General features: G+C 40.1%; 2 protein-coding genes across 8 annotated transcripts in view; both read left to right on the top strand.

The window, feature by feature from the left end:
- The window catches only part of LOC133630899 (transcriptional repressor p66-alpha-like), a 43,504-nt gene extending 36,286 nt beyond the window's left edge, over window positions 1-7,218 (top strand). For 5 of the 6 annotated variants that reach the window (XM_062022733.1, XM_062022731.1, XM_062022729.1 and 2 more), the window contains exons 9-11: window positions 3,549-3,931; window positions 3,999-4,245; window positions 6,251-7,218. In XM_062022733.1, the coding sequence (XP_061878717.1) occupies window positions 3,549-3,931; window positions 3,999-4,245; window positions 6,251-6,390 (770 nt within the window). In that variant the 3' untranslated portion in view covers window positions 6,391-7,218. The remainder of the gene's footprint in view (window positions 1-3,548; window positions 3,932-3,998; window positions 4,246-6,250) is intronic. The other variant, XM_062022732.1, reaches the window with a different exon arrangement.
- A 283-nt stretch (window positions 7,219-7,501) lies between these two features.
- On the top strand, window positions 7,502-13,417 carry ndufa13 (NADH:ubiquinone oxidoreductase subunit A13). Of its 2 annotated transcripts, none has more exons than XM_062022727.1 (5): window positions 7,502-7,657; window positions 12,212-12,290; window positions 12,365-12,436; window positions 12,559-12,628; window positions 13,188-13,417. In XM_062022727.1, the coding sequence occupies exons 1-5, from the start codon at window positions 7,564-7,566 to the stop codon at window positions 13,305-13,307; spliced, it is 435 nt and encodes a 144-aa protein (XP_061878711.1). In that variant the 5' UTR covers window positions 7,502-7,563; the 3' UTR covers window positions 13,308-13,417. The 2 variants fall into 2 exon arrangements, with proteins under 2 accessions (XP_061878711.1, XP_061878712.1); XM_062022728.1 differs by having other exon boundaries at window positions 7,594-7,709.
- Window positions 13,418-18,913: the final 5,496 nt, after the last annotated feature.

Here is an 18,913-nt window from a genome sequence, read left to right as displayed (position 1 = left end):
TCTCCATGGTGGAAGCAAAAAAACTAAATGAGTCCGTGCGTGCAGAGGCCATAAACACGTAGAATGTGGTTTTTGTTTTGTAACGTTTTGGAGTGGGGTTTTTTATGGATTTGGATCGAGTGGTCGGTTGTTTCGCTTCCGATTTGTGTGGCGTCGCGGGGATTTTCTGCCTGTTGGCGAGGTCCGTGTCCGACGCTGTAGGGTTTGTAGCAATTACTTAGGGTTGTACGGTATACTGGTACTAGTATAGTACCGCGGTACTAATTAATCAAAAATGGTACTATACTCTGTTTGAAAAGTACCAATTTCCCATGTATTTTATTTATTTTTTTAACGGGCATGACGCGCCGTGAAATTGCTGGTTTTACGAGCAGAGGAGCATGTTCGGCAGCGCACAGTCACAGAGTACAGTGTCTAGACAAAAAAGGGAGCATTTTGGCTTAAAAACTAAAGAAAAAGGTAAAGTTATAACACTGAAACGCCCTCAGGCTAACATCCATCCGCAGTCGGCCGTGTTTTAGCTACTTCTAAATCTCTAATCCTCGCTCGCTTCCATGAGGACAAATAAAGTAAGTTTCTTACAAGTATCATCCCTGCAGGACGAGGATGAGCTAAACATGCGTCACTACACACCGTAGCTCACCGGCGTCACCACTAATGACGCCGTTCCTGAATGTAAACAAATGCCATGGTGGATCTACACCTGACATCCACTGTAATGATACCAAGTACAGGAGCGTATCTTTTCAATACTACTATGATTACATCTATCTTTTTTATGGTCACAAAATATTTTTTCCTTTTTAAAAAAATCTTATTATGTTTATAAACTCATGAAATACGTCCCTGGACAAATGAGGACTTTGAATATGACCAATGTATGATCCTGTAACTACTTGGTATCGGATCGATACCTAAATTTGTGGTATCATCCAAACAAGAGAAGAATAAGGGATTATTACATTTTAGTGGATTGATAATCAATTTTGTACCGCTTGTCCCTCATAATTTTGACAAAATAGTACAATGATAAATGACACAATATGTTACTGCATACTTCAGTAGACAAATTAGGAGCCTTTGTTTGCTTACTTACTACTAAAAGACAAGTTGTCTAATATATGTTCACTATTTTATTTAAGGCCAAAACTGTTATTTGATTGCAATCGGAAACATATGTTTAATGTACCCTAAGATTTTTTTGTTAAAATAAAGCCAATAATGCCATTTTTTATGGTCCCCTTTAATTTAGAAAATTATCGAAATACATTTTGGTACCGGTACCAAAATATTGGTATCGGGACAACACTACAATGGCTTGGTGCGCGGGAAGAGCAGCCCTTTTGTTTGATGTGAGTGCTGTAGCTCGGTTGTTTGGGCGGTGGTGTGTTTGGATTGGAGAGTGGAGTTTCTTGGTGGGGGGGGGGGGGGGGGGGGGCATTGATGTCTCTTGTTTGCATGTTGCTGTTTGGGCTAGCTTGTGCATGGGCGCTGGTTGGTCTCCGTGGTATTGTTGGCCTGTGGTTGTCTGTCGCCGTTTTTACCTTGATGCGGTAGTGGCCATTGGGGATTTGGCGGTGGTTGTCATTGTTGCTGTTTGATTGTGGTGCGAGCGCCCGCGGCTGCTGAGTCCTTTGGGGGGGGCGCTACTGTGGTCTGTTGCGGCGCATGGGCTGTCGGGGTTGGTTGGCTGTCGGGGTTGGTTGGCTTGTCGGCGGTTGTCCCTGGGGGGAGAGGGCGGTGCGCGGCCAGACCTGTGAGAGGGGAGGTGGATCGGCTGATTCTCAATGGACGGTGGATTCAGGGGTGGATCGCTGCCCCGCGGGCTTATGTATGTATGTGTTTGTGTATATGTATATGTATGTGTGTGTGTGTAATTATTCCTACAGTCAGGGGACTGGTGTTGCCCTTGTAGCCTGCCTTTTCCGCAGCGGTCGGCGTCCCAGGCCCCTGCGTCCTGCTGCCTACCCATCCATTGAATAAAGTCAAATACAAATAAGGCAACAAGAGAGTATCCCACACTTCTCTTGTGTAAAGCAATTCTGTACAGCAGATTTGGGCATCTACACCAACAATATGATTTGTCTGAGTGACTGGACAGGACATGTTTAAAAAAATATATACCGGTATATATTTAAAAAAAAGTGTGGTTTCTACATGCAAGGATTTTGCCATTGTTTTGGTGCCATACACCTTCTCATTCAATGGCATGGGAAAGGGTAATATTTAAAATACTTAGCCTATTTTCCGGGCTATAGATGGCACCGGTATTTAAGCTGCACCCACCAAATTTTAAAAGTAAAAAATATTTTACGTATATTAGCCGCACCGGACTAAAAGCCGCACATACAGAAAGTTTGGACACACCTTCTCATTCAATGCGTTTTCCTTATTTTCATAACAATTAACATTGTAGATTGTCACTGAAAGCATCACAATTATGAATGAACACATGTGGAGTTATGTACTTAACAAAAAATGTGAATTAACTGAAAACATGTTTTATTTTTTAGTTTACTCAAAATAGCCACCCTTTGCACTGATTACTGCTTTGCACACTCTTGGCATTCTCTCAATGAGCTTCAAGAGGTAGTCACCTGAAATGGTTTTCCAACAGTCTTGAAGGAGTTAGCTCATCGAGAGAATGCCAAGAGTGTGCAAAGCAGTAATAAGAGCAAAGGGTGGCTATTTTGAAGAAACTACAATACAAACATGTTTTCAGTTATTTCACCTTTTTTTGTTAAGTACATAACTCCACATGTGTTCATTCATAGTTTTGATGCCTTCAGTGACAATCCACAATGTAAATAGTCATGAAAATAAGGAAAACGCATTGAATGAGAAGGTGTGTCCAAACATTTGGCCTGTACTATATATACTGGTACGAAGGATTTTGTGAACTTTATTTACATAATTGTTTCCTAACGGTGCCCATCACATGGCAGTAAAACGGCTGATCAAACTAAACAGATGTCTCCAATCAGCTAAACAGACTTAATAACTCCACAGTGACGTTTCGGTGAGTTTACGAAACTAAAACAATGCAAAAATAATGTAATTGTAAGGTAGTAATACTAACCTGGACACTGTTAGCATATTTGCTAATGCTAACAATGCTAACTTATTATATAATGATAGCACGTACAAATATGCATTAAAACACTACTGCAGACATCACACATGGGACGGTTTAGTAAGTATGAATTGTTTTAGTTATCTTGTAAAACTTACAAACATTGCTTGGAGTGATGACTGAAGGATCCTTTCGAGGAGAAACGCTATGGACTTTTCAGTGTCTCTGTGAAAACAATTTGGTGAATACAAAACATTATGGCCGTTAGCCAAGAAAAATCCATAAATTAGCCGCACCGTTTTAAAAGGCGCAGGTTTCAAAGCTTTGGGGGGGAAAAGTAGGGGCTTATAGTCTGGAAAATACGGTATATTGTACTGCATCAAATATGCATGTGTACTTTTAACATATTTGTACCCATTATGAAGGCGGTAATCTGTCTGTTCGTTAAAACGTGTCAATCCATCTCTGTATCCAGGAAAGACGGGCGCACCGCCCACCAAGCCCAGCATCAGAGACCCCTTCAAGTGCACCCAGTGCCACACCGACTTCACATGCAGGTGGCGGCAGGACAAAGCCAAAGGAGGCGTCGTCCTCTGCGCGGACTGCATGTCGTCCAATCAGAAGAAATCCCTGAAAGCCGAGCACACCAAGAGGCTCAAAGCGGCGTTCGTCAAAGCGCTGCAGCAAGAGCAGGAAATCGAACAGCGCATTATTCAGCAGACGTCCTCTTCCATCTCGCACGGCGGCTCGTCGTCGCTGAAGGCGGAGCAGCTGGTGGCTCAGCAGCTGAAGCAGGCTCAGGCCCGAGCGTCGTCCCTGCACCGAGGAACCAACGTCATCCACCACCACTCCATCAAGGTGAGTTTTCAGAGAACGAGCGTCGTTTCTTCTTTTGTCCCGGTAACTCATCTCTCCCTTCCATCAGAGCACCCAGGGCCAGCTGTCCCACAGCAACGTTGTCCGCAGCGTCGCCCACTCCTTCTCCTCCTCCTCCCAGCTGCAGAGCGCCGTGGCGGCCGCCGCTTTGGTCAGCCGGCCAGGTAAGCACGTGACCCAGCGCTCTGTCCAGATTTCAAAGGTGAGCAGCAGTGGAGTCGGCGGCAGCAGGAATGTGAGCGGAGGAGTTAGTGCCTCATCCACTGCATGGAAGAAGCAGAGCATCAGCAACAAAGGTAGACTCGCCTTCGTAGACGCCCGAATCTGGTGCTCTCTTTCAAAACTCCTGTGTGGCCCAAAGCAATCCTACAGATGACACGCACGGCCCCCACCCCCACGTGTGTGTGATGGTCCAGTATTTCTCCTGGGTTCCTGTCTCCTTTGTGCCTGTCTTCGTGTTTTTGGGGCTGTCAGGCTACATCCACATGAATGCAGTTGTTTGCTTTTCAACTATTGTATCTTCAAAAACATTGTTAATAGGCGTGAGTGTGAACCTTTGTTTGAATTAATGTGTTGGCTGGTGACCGGTCCTGGTCAGACCCTGACAACATGACAATGTGAAGAACAAACAATTAAACATTGAATATTAGGAGTATGTGAAAGTTCAACTCTTACCTTCTTTACTTCCGTGACGACCTCCTCCCAAGCATTGCAAAGTGTGGCGAGAGTGTTTTGCATATTACCTATCATGCTTTGTAGTGGATTTAAATGGGTGTAATTTTACATTATGTACGGTATTTGGACATTTTTGATAATGTCCACATAGTCCAGTGAGCAGGTTGTGTGTTGTGTGCCACATGTTTAATTTAGGAACGGTTGTTTGGATTACGACAGGGGTGCCGACACTTTTTCAGCAGGCGAACTACTTTTTAAATGACCTAGTCGAGGTGATCTACCTCATATATATATATAATTTATATTTATTTAATTATTTTGCTGTTTTTGTTCACATGTTAAAGGTGTACAAAATACATGCATGTTTAACATATAGATTCCCTTCTTTCATGAAGACAAGAAAACAAGTTGGTGTATTACCTGATTCTGATGACTTGCATTGATTGGAATCAGACAAGATTCACAGTAGTGCTGACAACTTCAACATTTTCGATTTTACATTGTGGAGGAGAAAAAAAGTCCTCCTTTCTGTTCAATACCACATGAAAGTGGTTGGTTTTGGCATCTTGTTTGTCCAGCTTCCATACTACTTTTTATACACTTTACAAGAAATACATTGACGGCAAACTGCGTAGCTTGCTAGCTTGTTTGTGCTAGCTTTCTGAGACTTTTATTTTGTTAGTGCAGGCAGGATGAAGCAGCACTTTTATTGTGAAGACAGGAACTTTGCGGTCAGTCTTTAGGCTTTTGAAGTGAGGTACGGTTGAAATAAAAACTGTTTCTCGCCTTTCTGTCAGTCATATTTTCTTAATGATCTGGCAGCAGCCAGCATCATTTCACAAGGTCCTCAGGCCATGAATGGCAATTAAGTGATAAAAGTGATGTGTTGAAGATTTATGATCGTTAATTTTTAGGTCTATTTTTTCAATGCCTGGCTGGCGGTCGTCTGACACACCCACTGCGATCGACGTAATGGGCACCCCTGGATTAGGACATGCAATGCTATGCTCATAAGAGTGTAATATGAAATAGTAATAACATCACTAAGATTGTCCTCAGGGTGGCATGTCTGCAGTGTTAAAACTGCCATGTTGCTTAAATTTATTTCTGGACATGCTTTAAGCCAGACTTCATATTAAACTTGCAGGCCAGACTGATGACGATGGCAGACACAACTTGGCTCGCGGGCCGTAGTTTGAATACTGAGGTCCTAAACTGAAGTACCTAACAGGTAATTTAAAAATGTTTTTTACCACTTTTGAAGGCATTTTGATCAGACAATGTCACAGGTTTTAATGCATACAATAACTAATGTTTGCTAACATTGGACATTGAAAATGTAACATTTAAAAAACCGTCAATGGAAAAAGCATCTATGAGTAGTAACACAACAAACATGATGGCCAAAAATACAGCAATAATTATTAAAAGGACTAAAAAGTAATCCTTTAACTGTCACATCCAGAAATTATTTATTTCAGCTTGACTCCAAAATATTTGTCCACTTGTGCATGTGGACGTAGTCTCAAAATAAGCCAAAATGATTTTAAAAAAATATATATATATAAATCTTGATGCACAAAAAGCGCCCCAGTGACTGATTGTTGTGGTGTTTCCTCCCCACAGGCGTGACCATGGCCTACGTGAATCCCAGCCTGAGCGGACACAAGACCTCGGCCAGCGTGGACGCACGCCAAAGGGAGTACCTGCTGGACATGATCCCCTCACGCTCGTCCATCTCGCAGACTGCAAACACATGGAAATAAACAAATATCAACACAAAAGAGAACACGCCATTGATCCCGGTATTTGTACAATAACATGGTCAACAGCGCATCCCTGGAGGAATATTTGGCAATTACAGTCTGAAAGTGAAGAAATCTCCCTTTTTTTTCTTTTTTTGGTATGAGTTCTTCTTTTCTGTTGTTAGTTTTAAGGTTTGCTGTCCTGTTTTTATACGATTGGGGCAAACGACAACAAAACTGGTAAATGTGTCTGGAATAAAAATAAAATTGACTATGGTTATTGTTTTTCACTGCAAAGTTGTTTTAAAGCTAGTCACAAAGGACAGGAGTTGTAAAATGTTTCATTACATTCAAGGTGGAATTTATTTTGTATTGACAATAAGTTATTTTTTTGTCTTTTTCTTATTGGACTGATGTTTGTATCTGTGGTTGTTTCCACAGATGCAGAGGGTTTATTTTAGCTTTGTTTTCTTCTTTCTGTTTAACAGCATGCCTAACTTTTAAATCCATGTTCATGTTTGGCACCTTCGTTAAACAAGCGTGGTGCCATCATCTGTAATTACCATTACTTTATTTTGCTGTCAACATTTTCATTTGTTTTATCTTTTGAGAGTAAACGCAATCTCTGAAGGACTTTCCTTTTCCATCTTGAAAAGAGAAATAGGAATATCTCTACCTTTAGAACATGGGAAGCACAAGCTAATTCTTTCGATTTGTTTTGTTTTTAAGTCTAACTTCACCGAATTGCATAGTTTCTCTAAACTGCATTGTGCAAATTAATGTTAAAAATTATTATCGGTTTACTTTTTTCCTAGCTCCTTAATAAATAATAAAAATATACATTTTAAATACTTTGTTTTGTGTATACATTCTCTCCGCGGCTACGCTGCTGCCCACTGCTCCCCTCACCTCCCAGGGGGTGATCAAGGGGATGGGTCAAATGCAGAGGACAATTTTCACCACACCTAGTGTGTGTGTGACAATCATTGGTACTTTAACTTAACTTAACTTAACATAGTATTTATGTCACAACAACTGATTAATACAATGAGTTTACATTGAGCTGTAATACCTCATTGTACCGCAGATATGTGAAGGCGCTCGAGTTTATAGCCCACGCTTTCCTGATGAAGCGAAGAAGAGTCGTCTCTCTGACGTCATCGGTGTGTTGTGGACAGTAGGGGCTCGAGCAAGATGGCCGGCTCCAAGGTGAAGCAGGACATGCCTCCTGCGGGAGGTTACGCTGCCTTTGACTACAAGAGAAATCTACCAAGAAGAGGACTATCGGGTACATACTTCTGCTTATATTATTTGCCTCGATTACGTTTGGGATTTAATTGGTAAGCACACAAAGCACGGCGCGCCAGCTTGACTTACAATGCTAATGCAGTGCAAATAGGTTAGCGTTGATATGTGGCTGTTAAATAAGTCTATGCGTTCACACTTTCAAAATAACAAAATATCACAACTTTTTAAACGCATATTATTTAACTCTCATTTTGGGAAATGTAGTTTTACGCTGTAAGTCGGTGGCTGAGCGTTTCAGCTTTTGTAACATTGTTGCTTTAATGGCCGAACTAGTAGAACATGTAGACACGCCATTGAAGACCTAAACTCAAGATAACAATATTTTTGATGAATTTAACTCCACATCTTGACAATTATTTGCTTTGAGCTTTATTGTCACATGTAAAACGTCTCTGCATTGGACCCATCCTCTCTTGAGTAGCAGTGGGCAGCGACAATATATCAAATATTTTCATAGCTGGAGCATAAAAACTAGGGTTGTGAATCTTTGGGTGTCACACGATTCGATTCAAAATCGATTTTTTTTTTTCCAATTCAACACGATTCTCGATTCAAAAACGATTCAAAAGGATTCTCTATTCATTCAATATATAGGATTTCAGCAGGATCTATACCCCAGTCTGCTGACATGCAAGCAGAGTAGTAGATTTTTGTAAAAAGCTTTTATAATTATAAAGGACAATGTTTTATCAACTGGTTGCAATAATGTAAATTTGTTTTAACTATTAAATGAACCAAAAATATGACTTGTTTTATCTTTGTGAAAATATTGGACACAGTGTGTTGTCAAGCTTGTGAGATGCGATGCAAGTGTAAGCCACTGTGACACTATTGGGTTTTTTTTGGTTTTTTTTTATAAATGTCTAATGATGATGTCAATGAGGGATTTTTAATCACTGCTATGTTGAAATTGTAACTAATATTGATACTGTTGTTGATGATAATCATTTTTGTTTCACTACTCTCAATTGCTCTGTTTATTGCAGTTCTGAGTGTTGCTGGGTCGGGTTTGGTTTTGGAATTGGATTGCATTGTTATGGTATTGCTGTGTATTGTTTTGTTGGATTGATTAATAAAAAAAAATAAATATATATATATATATATATATATTTTTTTAAAATAAATAAATAAAAATAGATTTTTTAAAATGAGAATCGATTCTGAATCGCACAACGTGAGAATCGCGATTCGAATCGATTTTTTCCCACACCACTAATAAAAACCCATTCTAAATACATATTTCAACATTAAAACCCATTCTAAATACATATTTCAACATCATGAGAGCCCCTTTGACATAAAATATCTTTATTTTGTCAACTTCTACACCAGTGGTGTCCAAACTATGGCCCGTGGGCTGTTAGGGGAACATTTCCCCTACTTTTTGACAAAAATAAGTACACCTTTAAAATCTGCCACTAGGAGATAAACACAATGAAAGCACCCTGTGTTTATATCTATGCACTCGCACACATGTCAGTATTAATGATGTGAGGAGGTACCAGAAATTGTAGTATATGCCTAAAAAAAGTCTGAAGTAACGAAGCCGCAATATTGTGTCACGGGACGCTGTAACTTGTGTGAAGTTGGCCCCTGCTAAACTGTTGAAATAGTCCCATTTGTTTGTTATTAAAGTTATTAAAGATTATTGTACAGGTCAATCAAAGGTTGGCCAGCTCTCCCCGTTCTCCACATTAAGCCAAAATAGCCTCATTCACATTTTTGCTCTATTATAGTTAATCAATCAATCAATCAATGTTTATTTATATAGCCCTAAATCACAAGTGTCTCAAAGGGCTGTACAAGCCACAACGACATCCTAGGTACAGAGCCCACATAACGGTTTATGGTTGTATGTTATTAATATATAATTATTAGGGGTGTGGCAAAAAATCGATTCGAATTCGAATCGCGATCCTCACGTTGTGCGATTCAGAATCGATTCTCATTTTTAAAAAATCAATTTTTTTTTTCTTCTTTTTTTCTTTCTTTTTTTTGTTGTTTTTTTACAATTAATCAATCCAACAAAACAATACACAGCAATACCATAACAATGCAATCCAATTCCAAAACCAAACCCGACCAAGCAACACTCAGAACTGCAATAAACAGAGCCATTGAGAGGAGACACAACACGACACAGAACAAACCAAAAGTAGTGACACAAAAATGAATATTATCAACAACTGTATCAATATTAGTTACAATTTCAACATAGCAGTGATTAAAAATCCCTCATTGACATTATCATTAGACATTTACAAAAAAAAACTCTGCTTGCATGTCAGCAGACTGGGGTAGTTCCTGCTGAAATCCTATGTATTGAATAAATAGAGAATCGTTTTGAATCGGGAAAATATCGTTTTTGAATCGAGAATCGCGTTGAATGGAAAAAAATCGATTTTGAATCGAATCGTGACCCCAAGAATCGATATTGAATCGAATCGTGGGACACCCAAAGATTTGCAGCCTTAATAATTATGTGTTGTTATTCATAAACAGTCCTCAACTATGTCAAAATCTCCCCAAACAAGTCATTTGTTTCTTCTGCAAAAGAAATGACCTTAACTACTATAGTTTTAATGTTATTATTTTATATTTGATACCTAGCCCCCCACCTTGTCCCGATCGTTTTTTGCTGGTTTGTACCGTTCAAATGGTTGTTTGTGCTGTTTTTGTTTCTGAGTGATTAAAGTTTCTTTTATAGGCCATTGTTGTTGTGGCTTGTGCAGCCCTTTGAGACATTCGTGATTCAAGGGCTGTATAAGTAAACTTTGATTGATTGAATCAAAGGTCAGCCAGTCCCCAAACCAAACTAGTCTCATTTGTTTGTGCTGCAAAATTATTTGGTCTGTTAGTTTTTAAACGAACATGATATGGTTTTTATGTTATTGTGTTACTATTCATTGTCAGTCCCCAAATATGTCAAGCTCTCATTTATTTGTGCTGGTGTGTACAGTAAAATGATTGATTTTTCGAGTTATTGTTTTGACTTTCCGGAGGTGATGTCCTGATGAAGCTGGCACACGCAAAACCGCACAAAACTGTTAAAACGGTCTCATTTGTTTGCGCAGTTAAAATGATGGATTGTGCTGCTATACTTTTTGACTTATTACTAGGAGTGTAACGCTACATGTATTTGTATTGAACCGTTTCGGTACGGGGGGTTCGGTTCGGAGGTGTACCGAACGAGTTTCCACACGAACATATTATGCTAAGCTAAAGTCTTAACAAGCTGCTCCGCTTCCTTCTGCCTGTCTCTGTCAGTACACAGCACCCAGCATCGTCCCACCCACACAACCATCTGATTGGTTACATACAGAGCAGTAACAGCCAATCAGCAGTGCGTATTCAGAGCGCATGTAGTCAGTGCTTAGCGTTTAGCAGGTAAGCATCAGGCAGCGGACTCTCCCCAAATTATAATAAACACCTCCCAGTCAACTACTAGTAACATCACTATGAGCATGTTGACCTAGAAATATAAACTGCAGCTCAGCTGGCTTGAGGTGAAGGCTAATTCGCTTTTTTTGCTGTGTGTGTGTGTGTGTGTGTGTGTTACGGACAGCAAAGCCCTGTCTGTCTGTTATTTCACTTTACCTTTTTCTGTGTTGATTGAGCTGTGTTGAAGCAGGACATTATGTTAAATGAAGAGTTTCTGTCTCTGATAGTTAATATAATAATGTAACTGCATCATTAAGCCTACATGAACTCCATGGTGTTCAGGGATGAATAGTCTCTCCTATTGCTATTGTACTATTTTTTCAGCTATAGTTACATTAATCATTAGTAATGCAGCAGCCTAGTTTTGAATGGCAGGGTCCCTGCTATCACATGTTGATAAAAATATAACCTTAAAAAATTAAGCATGATGAGTTGACTTGAAACTGTTAAATGTTGCAATTTTTTAAATGTAGAAGAAAAGTTTTGTCATTTTATTTAATCTGAGCAACAACTTTAGGCAGTTTAATGTTGATTAACGTGGTCAGAATTATTATAGTGTTCCCAATGTTAAAAGGATAAAGCCCTTGTTTACAAATTTGGTAAATAAATAACCAAAAAATTTATATTTTGTTGTTTTCTTACTGTACCGAAAATGAACCGAACTTTTTGTGTACCGTTACACCCCTACTTATTACAGATTGATGTTTCTGGAAATGACCTCACCAGACAACTGGATTTCTTTGTAGCCACACAACAGTCGGATTTGTGTTCCAGATTATACCAAAATAACCTCATTGTTGTGTGCAGGTAAAGTAGTGGATTGTCCTGCTACACTTTTTGAGTTATTAAAGGTCAGCGTTTCCCTGCCTCTAACCCAATGTCTGGAGGGCATCACCTGGCACAAACCAGCACAGGCTGGTTTTTGATTGATCTATAAAAGAAACTTTAATAACAAAAATGAAAACAGCACAAACAACCATTTGATTGAGACTATTTCGACAGAGTTTTGCGAGGGGCCGACTTCACACAGGTGACCTCTAAATTGGTGAATGACTACTTTACACTGAACATAATCCCGGTCCTTCTTCACCAGGTTATAGCATGTTTGGAATTGGCATCGGCGTCATGATTTTCGGTTATTGGAGACTGTTCAAGTGGAACCGGGAAAGACAGTAAGGAATGGCGGTTGTATTTTGGAGAAATGTGTTGGCGCACCTCAGACCATGTTTTTTTTTCTGTCTTCCAGGCGCTTGCAAATTGAAGATCTGGAAGCCAGGATAGCGATGATGCCGCTTCTTTACGCCGAGCAAGACCGCAGGTGATTGGAGCATTAAAAACATGCATAGTTCCTCCAATAATAGACGCCATGCCTCGACTTGCTGACTTGTATTCCTTGCCTGGGCACATAGCTCAAATAAATGTGTCTTATTTCTTTGGCAGGACCTTACGCATGATGAGGCAAAATTTAGAAGAGGAGGCGGTTCTCATGAAGGACGTTCCAGGCTGGAAGGTACATTAGTCTGCGGCTTTGATTAAAACACTCATGTGAGAACTCATTAGTCGACGTATTCTTTTAATCTGGAGCCAGAGGATGTTTAAAGAGGACATGATGTATAAACTTAAAATCAGAAGTATTTATTCCCTATTGGATGCAATTCTAATACAGCTTCTCTGAGCGCTGTCTGTCCCCAGTAGCATTCAACACGGCGACTTACCATATATAACACAATGTATGAATATGCAATGAGGTGGTGTCCTCCAGGCGTGGCCTTTCGAGAATCTTCCTCTATTTTCTTCTCCCCGGACTCCGACTTCATATCTGGTGTTGTCCTTCAGACCTGTGTGGGAGATAAGAGTTGTATGTGCGGAGGCATGAACTTGAACCCAATTTCAACTGGAACTTTAGAGCATATGATTAGTTGCACGCCTATTCTAAGCATATCTATATTAAACATTTCTTAATCACTTAATCCTTCATTATCTTAATCATATCCTATTTTCTATATGTTGTTTTCTCCCTGAGTCAATGTACAATGGCTAATACCTCGATGGGCGTTTTCTTCCTACAGGTCGGCGAGAGCGTTTATCACACCGACCGCTGGGTCACCCCGCTGTCCGAGGAGCTGTTCAACCTCAGGCCACGGGAGGAGTTTATACAGCATCGCTTCGGCTTCTTGCAGTATCTGTAAAGCACCCGGGAGGTGAGGGCCGCCATTCTCCATCACTCAAATGAGAGCCTCCTCTGAGTAAAGTCTATGTTGTAAATGTTCCAATATTAAATATCTTTTCCTGTATCTCATTTACTTGAATTTGTCTTATAAATATGTAAATCGGGCCCTAAAGTGTTACCATTTACAGATGCATTATGCACATCTGTTAAGGATTACATTGACCATACATTATCTATGTGCACATGGACACTATTGGATTAACAATTTAACTGGAATAAAAATAAATAAATGGGTTATACTTGTATAGCGCTTTTCTACCTTTAAGGGACTCAAAGCGCTTTGACACACATTCACCCATTCACACACTGATGGCGGGAGCTGCCATGCAAGGCGCTAACCAGACCCATCAGGAGCAAGGGTGAAGTGTCTGCTCAAGGACACAACGGACGTGACTAGGACGGTAGAAGGTGGGGATTGAACCAGGAACCCTCAGGCATACTTGCCAACCCTCCCGAATTTCAGTGCCTCTCCCGAAAATCTCCCGGGACAACCATTCTCCCGATTTCCAGCCGAACAACATGCACGCCCCCTCCAGGTCCATGCGGACCTGAGTGAGTAAAGCCTGTCGTCACGTCCGCTTTTTCTCTATATGAACAGCGTGCCGGCCCAGTCACGTCATAACATCTACGGCATTTGGAGAGTGCACATTTTCGCACACAACAAGAAGTAGATGAAGCAGAAGAACGAAGACGAGTCAGTCATGGCGACGACGAGTGACAGGGAATAGATCGAGGATGGACAATTCAACTCTAAACTCACTCCTCTCCTGCAAATTAAATTCCACAGATGCTGCCCATACCTATGCTTCTTCTGTGCTACTGGCTGCAAAACAATTCACTTTCAAATACAACAATGAGTAGAGGAGTGTTATGTGTGTGTATATGTGTAAATAAATGAACACTGAAATTCAAGTATTTATTTTACTTATATATAGCTAGAATTCACTGAAAGTCTATTACTAATTTATTTTATATGTATATATATATATATATATATATATATATGAAATACTTGAATTTCAGTGAATTCTAGCTATAAATAAAATCATCCCCCCTTAACACCCCCACCCCCCAAATCTCCCGAATTCGGAGGTCTCAAGGTTGGCAAGTATGCCCTCAGGTTGCTGACTCTGCCTTGCTGGTATCCGACAAGGACAAGTCACAGGTGGAGAAAATCCTCAGGGCTGAGCTCTGTAGAACTTGCACCTGGCTCGCTGACAACAAGCTATCCATACACTTGGGTAAAACGGAATCCATCCTGTTTGGGTCCCACATCAACCTTAAGAAAGTCAATGACTTCACTGTAAAGTGGGTGACATTGTTATCACCAGGAAAGATGAGGTCACCTACCTAGGTTCCATTCTAGAGGCTAACCTTTCCTGTGATAAAATGGCAACCAAGGTAATCAAAAAGGTTAACCAACGAACGAGATTTCTCTACAGAATCTCTCTGGTCAACTAAAGCACCTTGAGGATTCTGGCGGGAACTCTCGTTCAACCCTTTTTCGATTACGCATGCACCTCCTGGTACCCTAGCACCTGCAAAACCCTCAAATCTAAACTCCAAACATCTCAGAACAAGCTAGTCAGGTTACTTCTAGACCTCCACCCCAGATCCCACCTCACTCCTACCCACTTCTCTAAAGTGGGCTGGCTCAAGGTGGAGGACAGAGAAAAACAACTTGCACTGAGCCTATAAAATCCACTACACCTCCCTGATACCGAAGTACATGTCAAACTACTTCCTTAACGTAAATGACCGCCATAACCACAACACCAGGGGGTGCTCCACTAACCACGTTAAACCCAGATTCCGATCTAACAAAGGTCTTAACTCATTTTCTTTCTATGCCACATCAATGGGGAATATGCTCCCAACAGGTATAAAAGAAAGGGCATCTCTATCCTCCTTCAAAACCGCAATAAAAGTTCACCTCCAGGCAGCTACAACCCTAAACTAACACCCTCCCCGGATTGCTAATAATCAAATGTAAACAATCAAATGCAGATACTTTTTCTTATGCCTTCTGATCTCTCTCTCTCTCTCTATGTCCACAACTTGCTGTCCATATCCTACCCCCCCCCCCCCGCCCCCCTCCACACCCCTGATTGTAAATAATTCAATGTGATCTTGTGTGATGACTGTACGATGATAGTATATATCTGATAGTATATATCTGTATCATGAATCAATTTAAGTGGACCCCGACTTAAACAAGTTGAAAAACTTATTCGGGTGTTACCATTTATAGTGGTCAATTGTACGGAATATGTACTTCACTGTGCAACCTACTAATACAAGTCTCAATCAATCAATCAATCAATCCCAACCGCACCACGCCGTCCCGAAATATTATTTGGAATATTGTGACCAAATGACACATTCAGATCAAAGTTGCATTCTGATCGACACAGGTAGTATATGCCGATAGTCAACGGATTGGAGCGCATATTAACACTTGCGAAATTCAAAAATATATTTACTGCGCATGTCAGTGACGTCAGCTACTTTGGTGGTGGGAGGGGACTCAATTCACGACTTTCCCACCGTTCAACATGTATAGAAGTAGCGTTATACTCTGTTAATTACTGCCCTAAAACCGAGACTAGAAACAAAAACCGTGTCATGTGTCGGTGTAACAATAAAAAGGGGACCCAGCTGTCTCAAATGAGCTGTTATTTTACAACTACTCCAAGTGCTAACTGCTAGCCTCTGCCTCAGACACCTAACATGAAGACGCGTAGAGCAGAGATGACCACGCCCCGCGCTCACCGGACCTCATTTGATTGGTCGCTGCAAAGTCTCTTCTTCTGGCTGATTTGTCATGCATTGTGCGCCACTTTTGCCCCCATCGGTCGCTGAGGGGAAATGAATGGCTGTCTTCTTCATTATGACACCTGCTGAATGAAGGAAGCATTCTTTCGGTAAAAAAAAAAGTTGACATTACACTCGCCAGTCGTCATCATGCCGAATGTACACACTGCCAGCAGCCAAGAAGCAGGAACATCCACCTTTAGATTTGTTTTCCATGATATGAATACTGTTAAATACCATTAAATTGTGATTGCCAACTGCATGCTCGAGTCCAGTGTTTTTCTAAAATCCGGAGGCACACCACCAGCAGAAATCATTAAAAACGAAACTCAAGTTGACAGTAAAAAGTTGTCGCAATTGTTGGATATGACTTTAAACCAACCAAGCATGCATCACTATAGCTCGTTTCAAAGTAGGTGTACTGTCACCATCACTTTATGACTTATTTGGCGTTTTTTTGAGTGTAGTGTTTTACTTCTGGTCTTGCACTCCTATTTTGGTGGCTTTTTCTCTTTTTTTGGTATTTTCCTGTAGCAGTTTCATGTCTTCCTTTTGAGCGATATTTCCTGCATCTACGTTGTTTTAACAATCCAAGATTGTTTCAGTTGAATAGGTTAAATTAGATCATATCTCACGGGACGGGACAAGTGTGCGCCGCGGCACAGTGGTTGAAAAACACTGCTCTAGTCTAATAGTAGTTAGTAATTAGAAGAGTATGTAGCCTATTCTACATCACTCAGCCTTTTACATTTCAAGGACACTCATAAGTCCTGCATGATTTGGGGACCCCTCAACTAGCCTACATGGACCTTTCTACATACTATTTTATTTTGTATTTCACACTTTGGCATTAATGTAGCCTATTTGAATAGAGAGCCGATACCTATGAGACCGAAGGTGATGAACAGTTGTTTAAGTACTTCTTGCTCATGACTAACTTGAGTGAAGAGGAAAAGTTCATATTTCCAGTTATAAAAGTTTCTTAATGTGTTTTAACAAAATGGTTTACTGACACAAGAGCTAATAAAGCCATGTACCATTCTGCAATGTTACTGTTCAATGTAAAATACTTTTTTGTGAATGTTAAAAATTATTTGAAAAATGAACATGCATGCTGCATAATTATCAGATTTAATGTAATCCTTCAACCTCTTGTTTCAGCCTGAAAATGATTGGATACACAGGTTTTGTATGATGCATACATTACTTCACTATTTGCGTTGCCATCAGTGCAACCACATATACACTTTGTATTGTATTCGTCATTATAGTGTGTGTGTGTCGTGGTTTAACCTCATCACGCATTTCCTCCTGTCACAATTGAGACCACACGTTTGACCGCCATTCTGTAGTTTGTTGTAGAGCTCATCATAGAGATCTATGTGAAGAAAAAATAGATTTCCGCCATTTTGCAAGTTATGCTCGTAATCTATTAATAATAGAGGGGTGTTTCCTTCAGCCACCTTCGGTGGCGTACTCGATGCACAAGTGCCAGACTATGCAGCGACCAATCAAATGAGCTCCTGGGAGAGCGGGGCGTGGTCATCCCTGCTCGGCACTAGGGTTTCTAAACTCAATTTACGGTTTCCTTTCAACAACATACTGTCGATAGTAGTGCCCTAAAACCGAAACTAGCAACAAGAAAATTGTCATGTGTCATTACAAAAAAAGGGACACAGTTGTCTCAAATCTTTTTTTTATATTGAACATTTATAATTTACACAAAAGTCTAGGCACTTTCAACATCAAAGAAAACAAAAGCAAATATAATACTAAAAAAATATGGAGAAAAAATACAAAAAGGGTTACCTAAATCACTTTGTTGTAACAAAGAGATCAATTTAATTCTCCAAGATTTGATTAATTGTAAACCATTAAGCCAATTAGAAATTGTAGGCCTTACTTTTAGACATGTGGAAAAACTTTTGCCTGGAGTATAATGTTGACAAACATTTAAGTTAGTCGTTTATAAAAATACCAAACGTGATCTCTTCTATAGTGAATGTGGACATCTCCACACCTTTGTCTCAGTCAATCTCGGATCTCCTCCCAAAAACACGTACTCTCACATTCCACACACACTGATGATTGACATCCTCTGCAGCTCCACAGATATAACAGCTGTCAACCTCCATGTTACATTTTTTTCAGAAAAATCCTTTGAAGGGTATATTCTATTAATTTTGAATTGTATTTCTTTAATTTGGGGGATAATTGTGTAATATATCTTGTCCTTGTTTTCCTTAGCTCCTTGTTTTCCTAAACTCCAGGATATATTGTCTATGAACTGTGCCCGGAAAAGCCGTACATGTCACATGGCGGCCACGGAATGGCTCCATTGCTTCTAAACTAAATGTATTCCGCAAGCAAACAATCAAATCATCTTTCAGGATCCATGTACATAAGTCCAATTTGCTCAAGTACACAAGGATAGTGGCATGTACATTATCTTTGAAATCAGCGCTAAAATCCATGGAGCCAGCTATCGGTACTGGGGCAAGCTCTTGTACAAAATGAAAAGGGTCAAATTTTGAAATAAAACGTTTTTCAAACACTAATTTGACGATAATGTTGACACGCCTCAATATTTAGTGTGGAATGATGCAGATCAATACAGCAGATTAATTTACAGTTTGTGACTAAATCATTGAGCTGATGTCTAAATTGAACATGATTGGTTAGAACTTGGGTATAAAATAGATTTAAAAATGTATTTAAGTTTTCCATCCCCAATAATGAGATACACTTACA

Source organism: Entelurus aequoreus, linkage group LG16 (genome assembly GCF_033978785.1).
Source record: "Entelurus aequoreus isolate RoL-2023_Sb linkage group LG16, RoL_Eaeq_v1.1, whole genome shotgun sequence".
Taxonomy (NCBI): domain Eukaryota; kingdom Metazoa; phylum Chordata; class Actinopteri; order Syngnathiformes; family Syngnathidae; genus Entelurus; species Entelurus aequoreus.
The sequence above is the reverse complement of the archived record's forward strand: the minus strand, read 5'-3'. Positions and strand labels throughout refer to the sequence as shown.

Coding starts and splice junctions, on each gene's coding strand:
- ndufa13 (XM_062022727.1), top strand. CDS start 7,564: ATGGCCGGCTCCAAGGTGAAGCAGGACATGCCTCCTGCGGGAGGTTAC. Junction 7,658..12,211: donor ACCAAGAAGAGGACTATCGG/GTACATACTTCT, acceptor CTTCTTCACCAG/GTTATAGCATGTTTGGAATT. Junction 12,291..12,364: donor AAGTGGAACCGGGAAAGACA/GTAAGGAATGGC, acceptor TCTGTCTTCCAG/GCGCTTGCAAATTGAAGATC.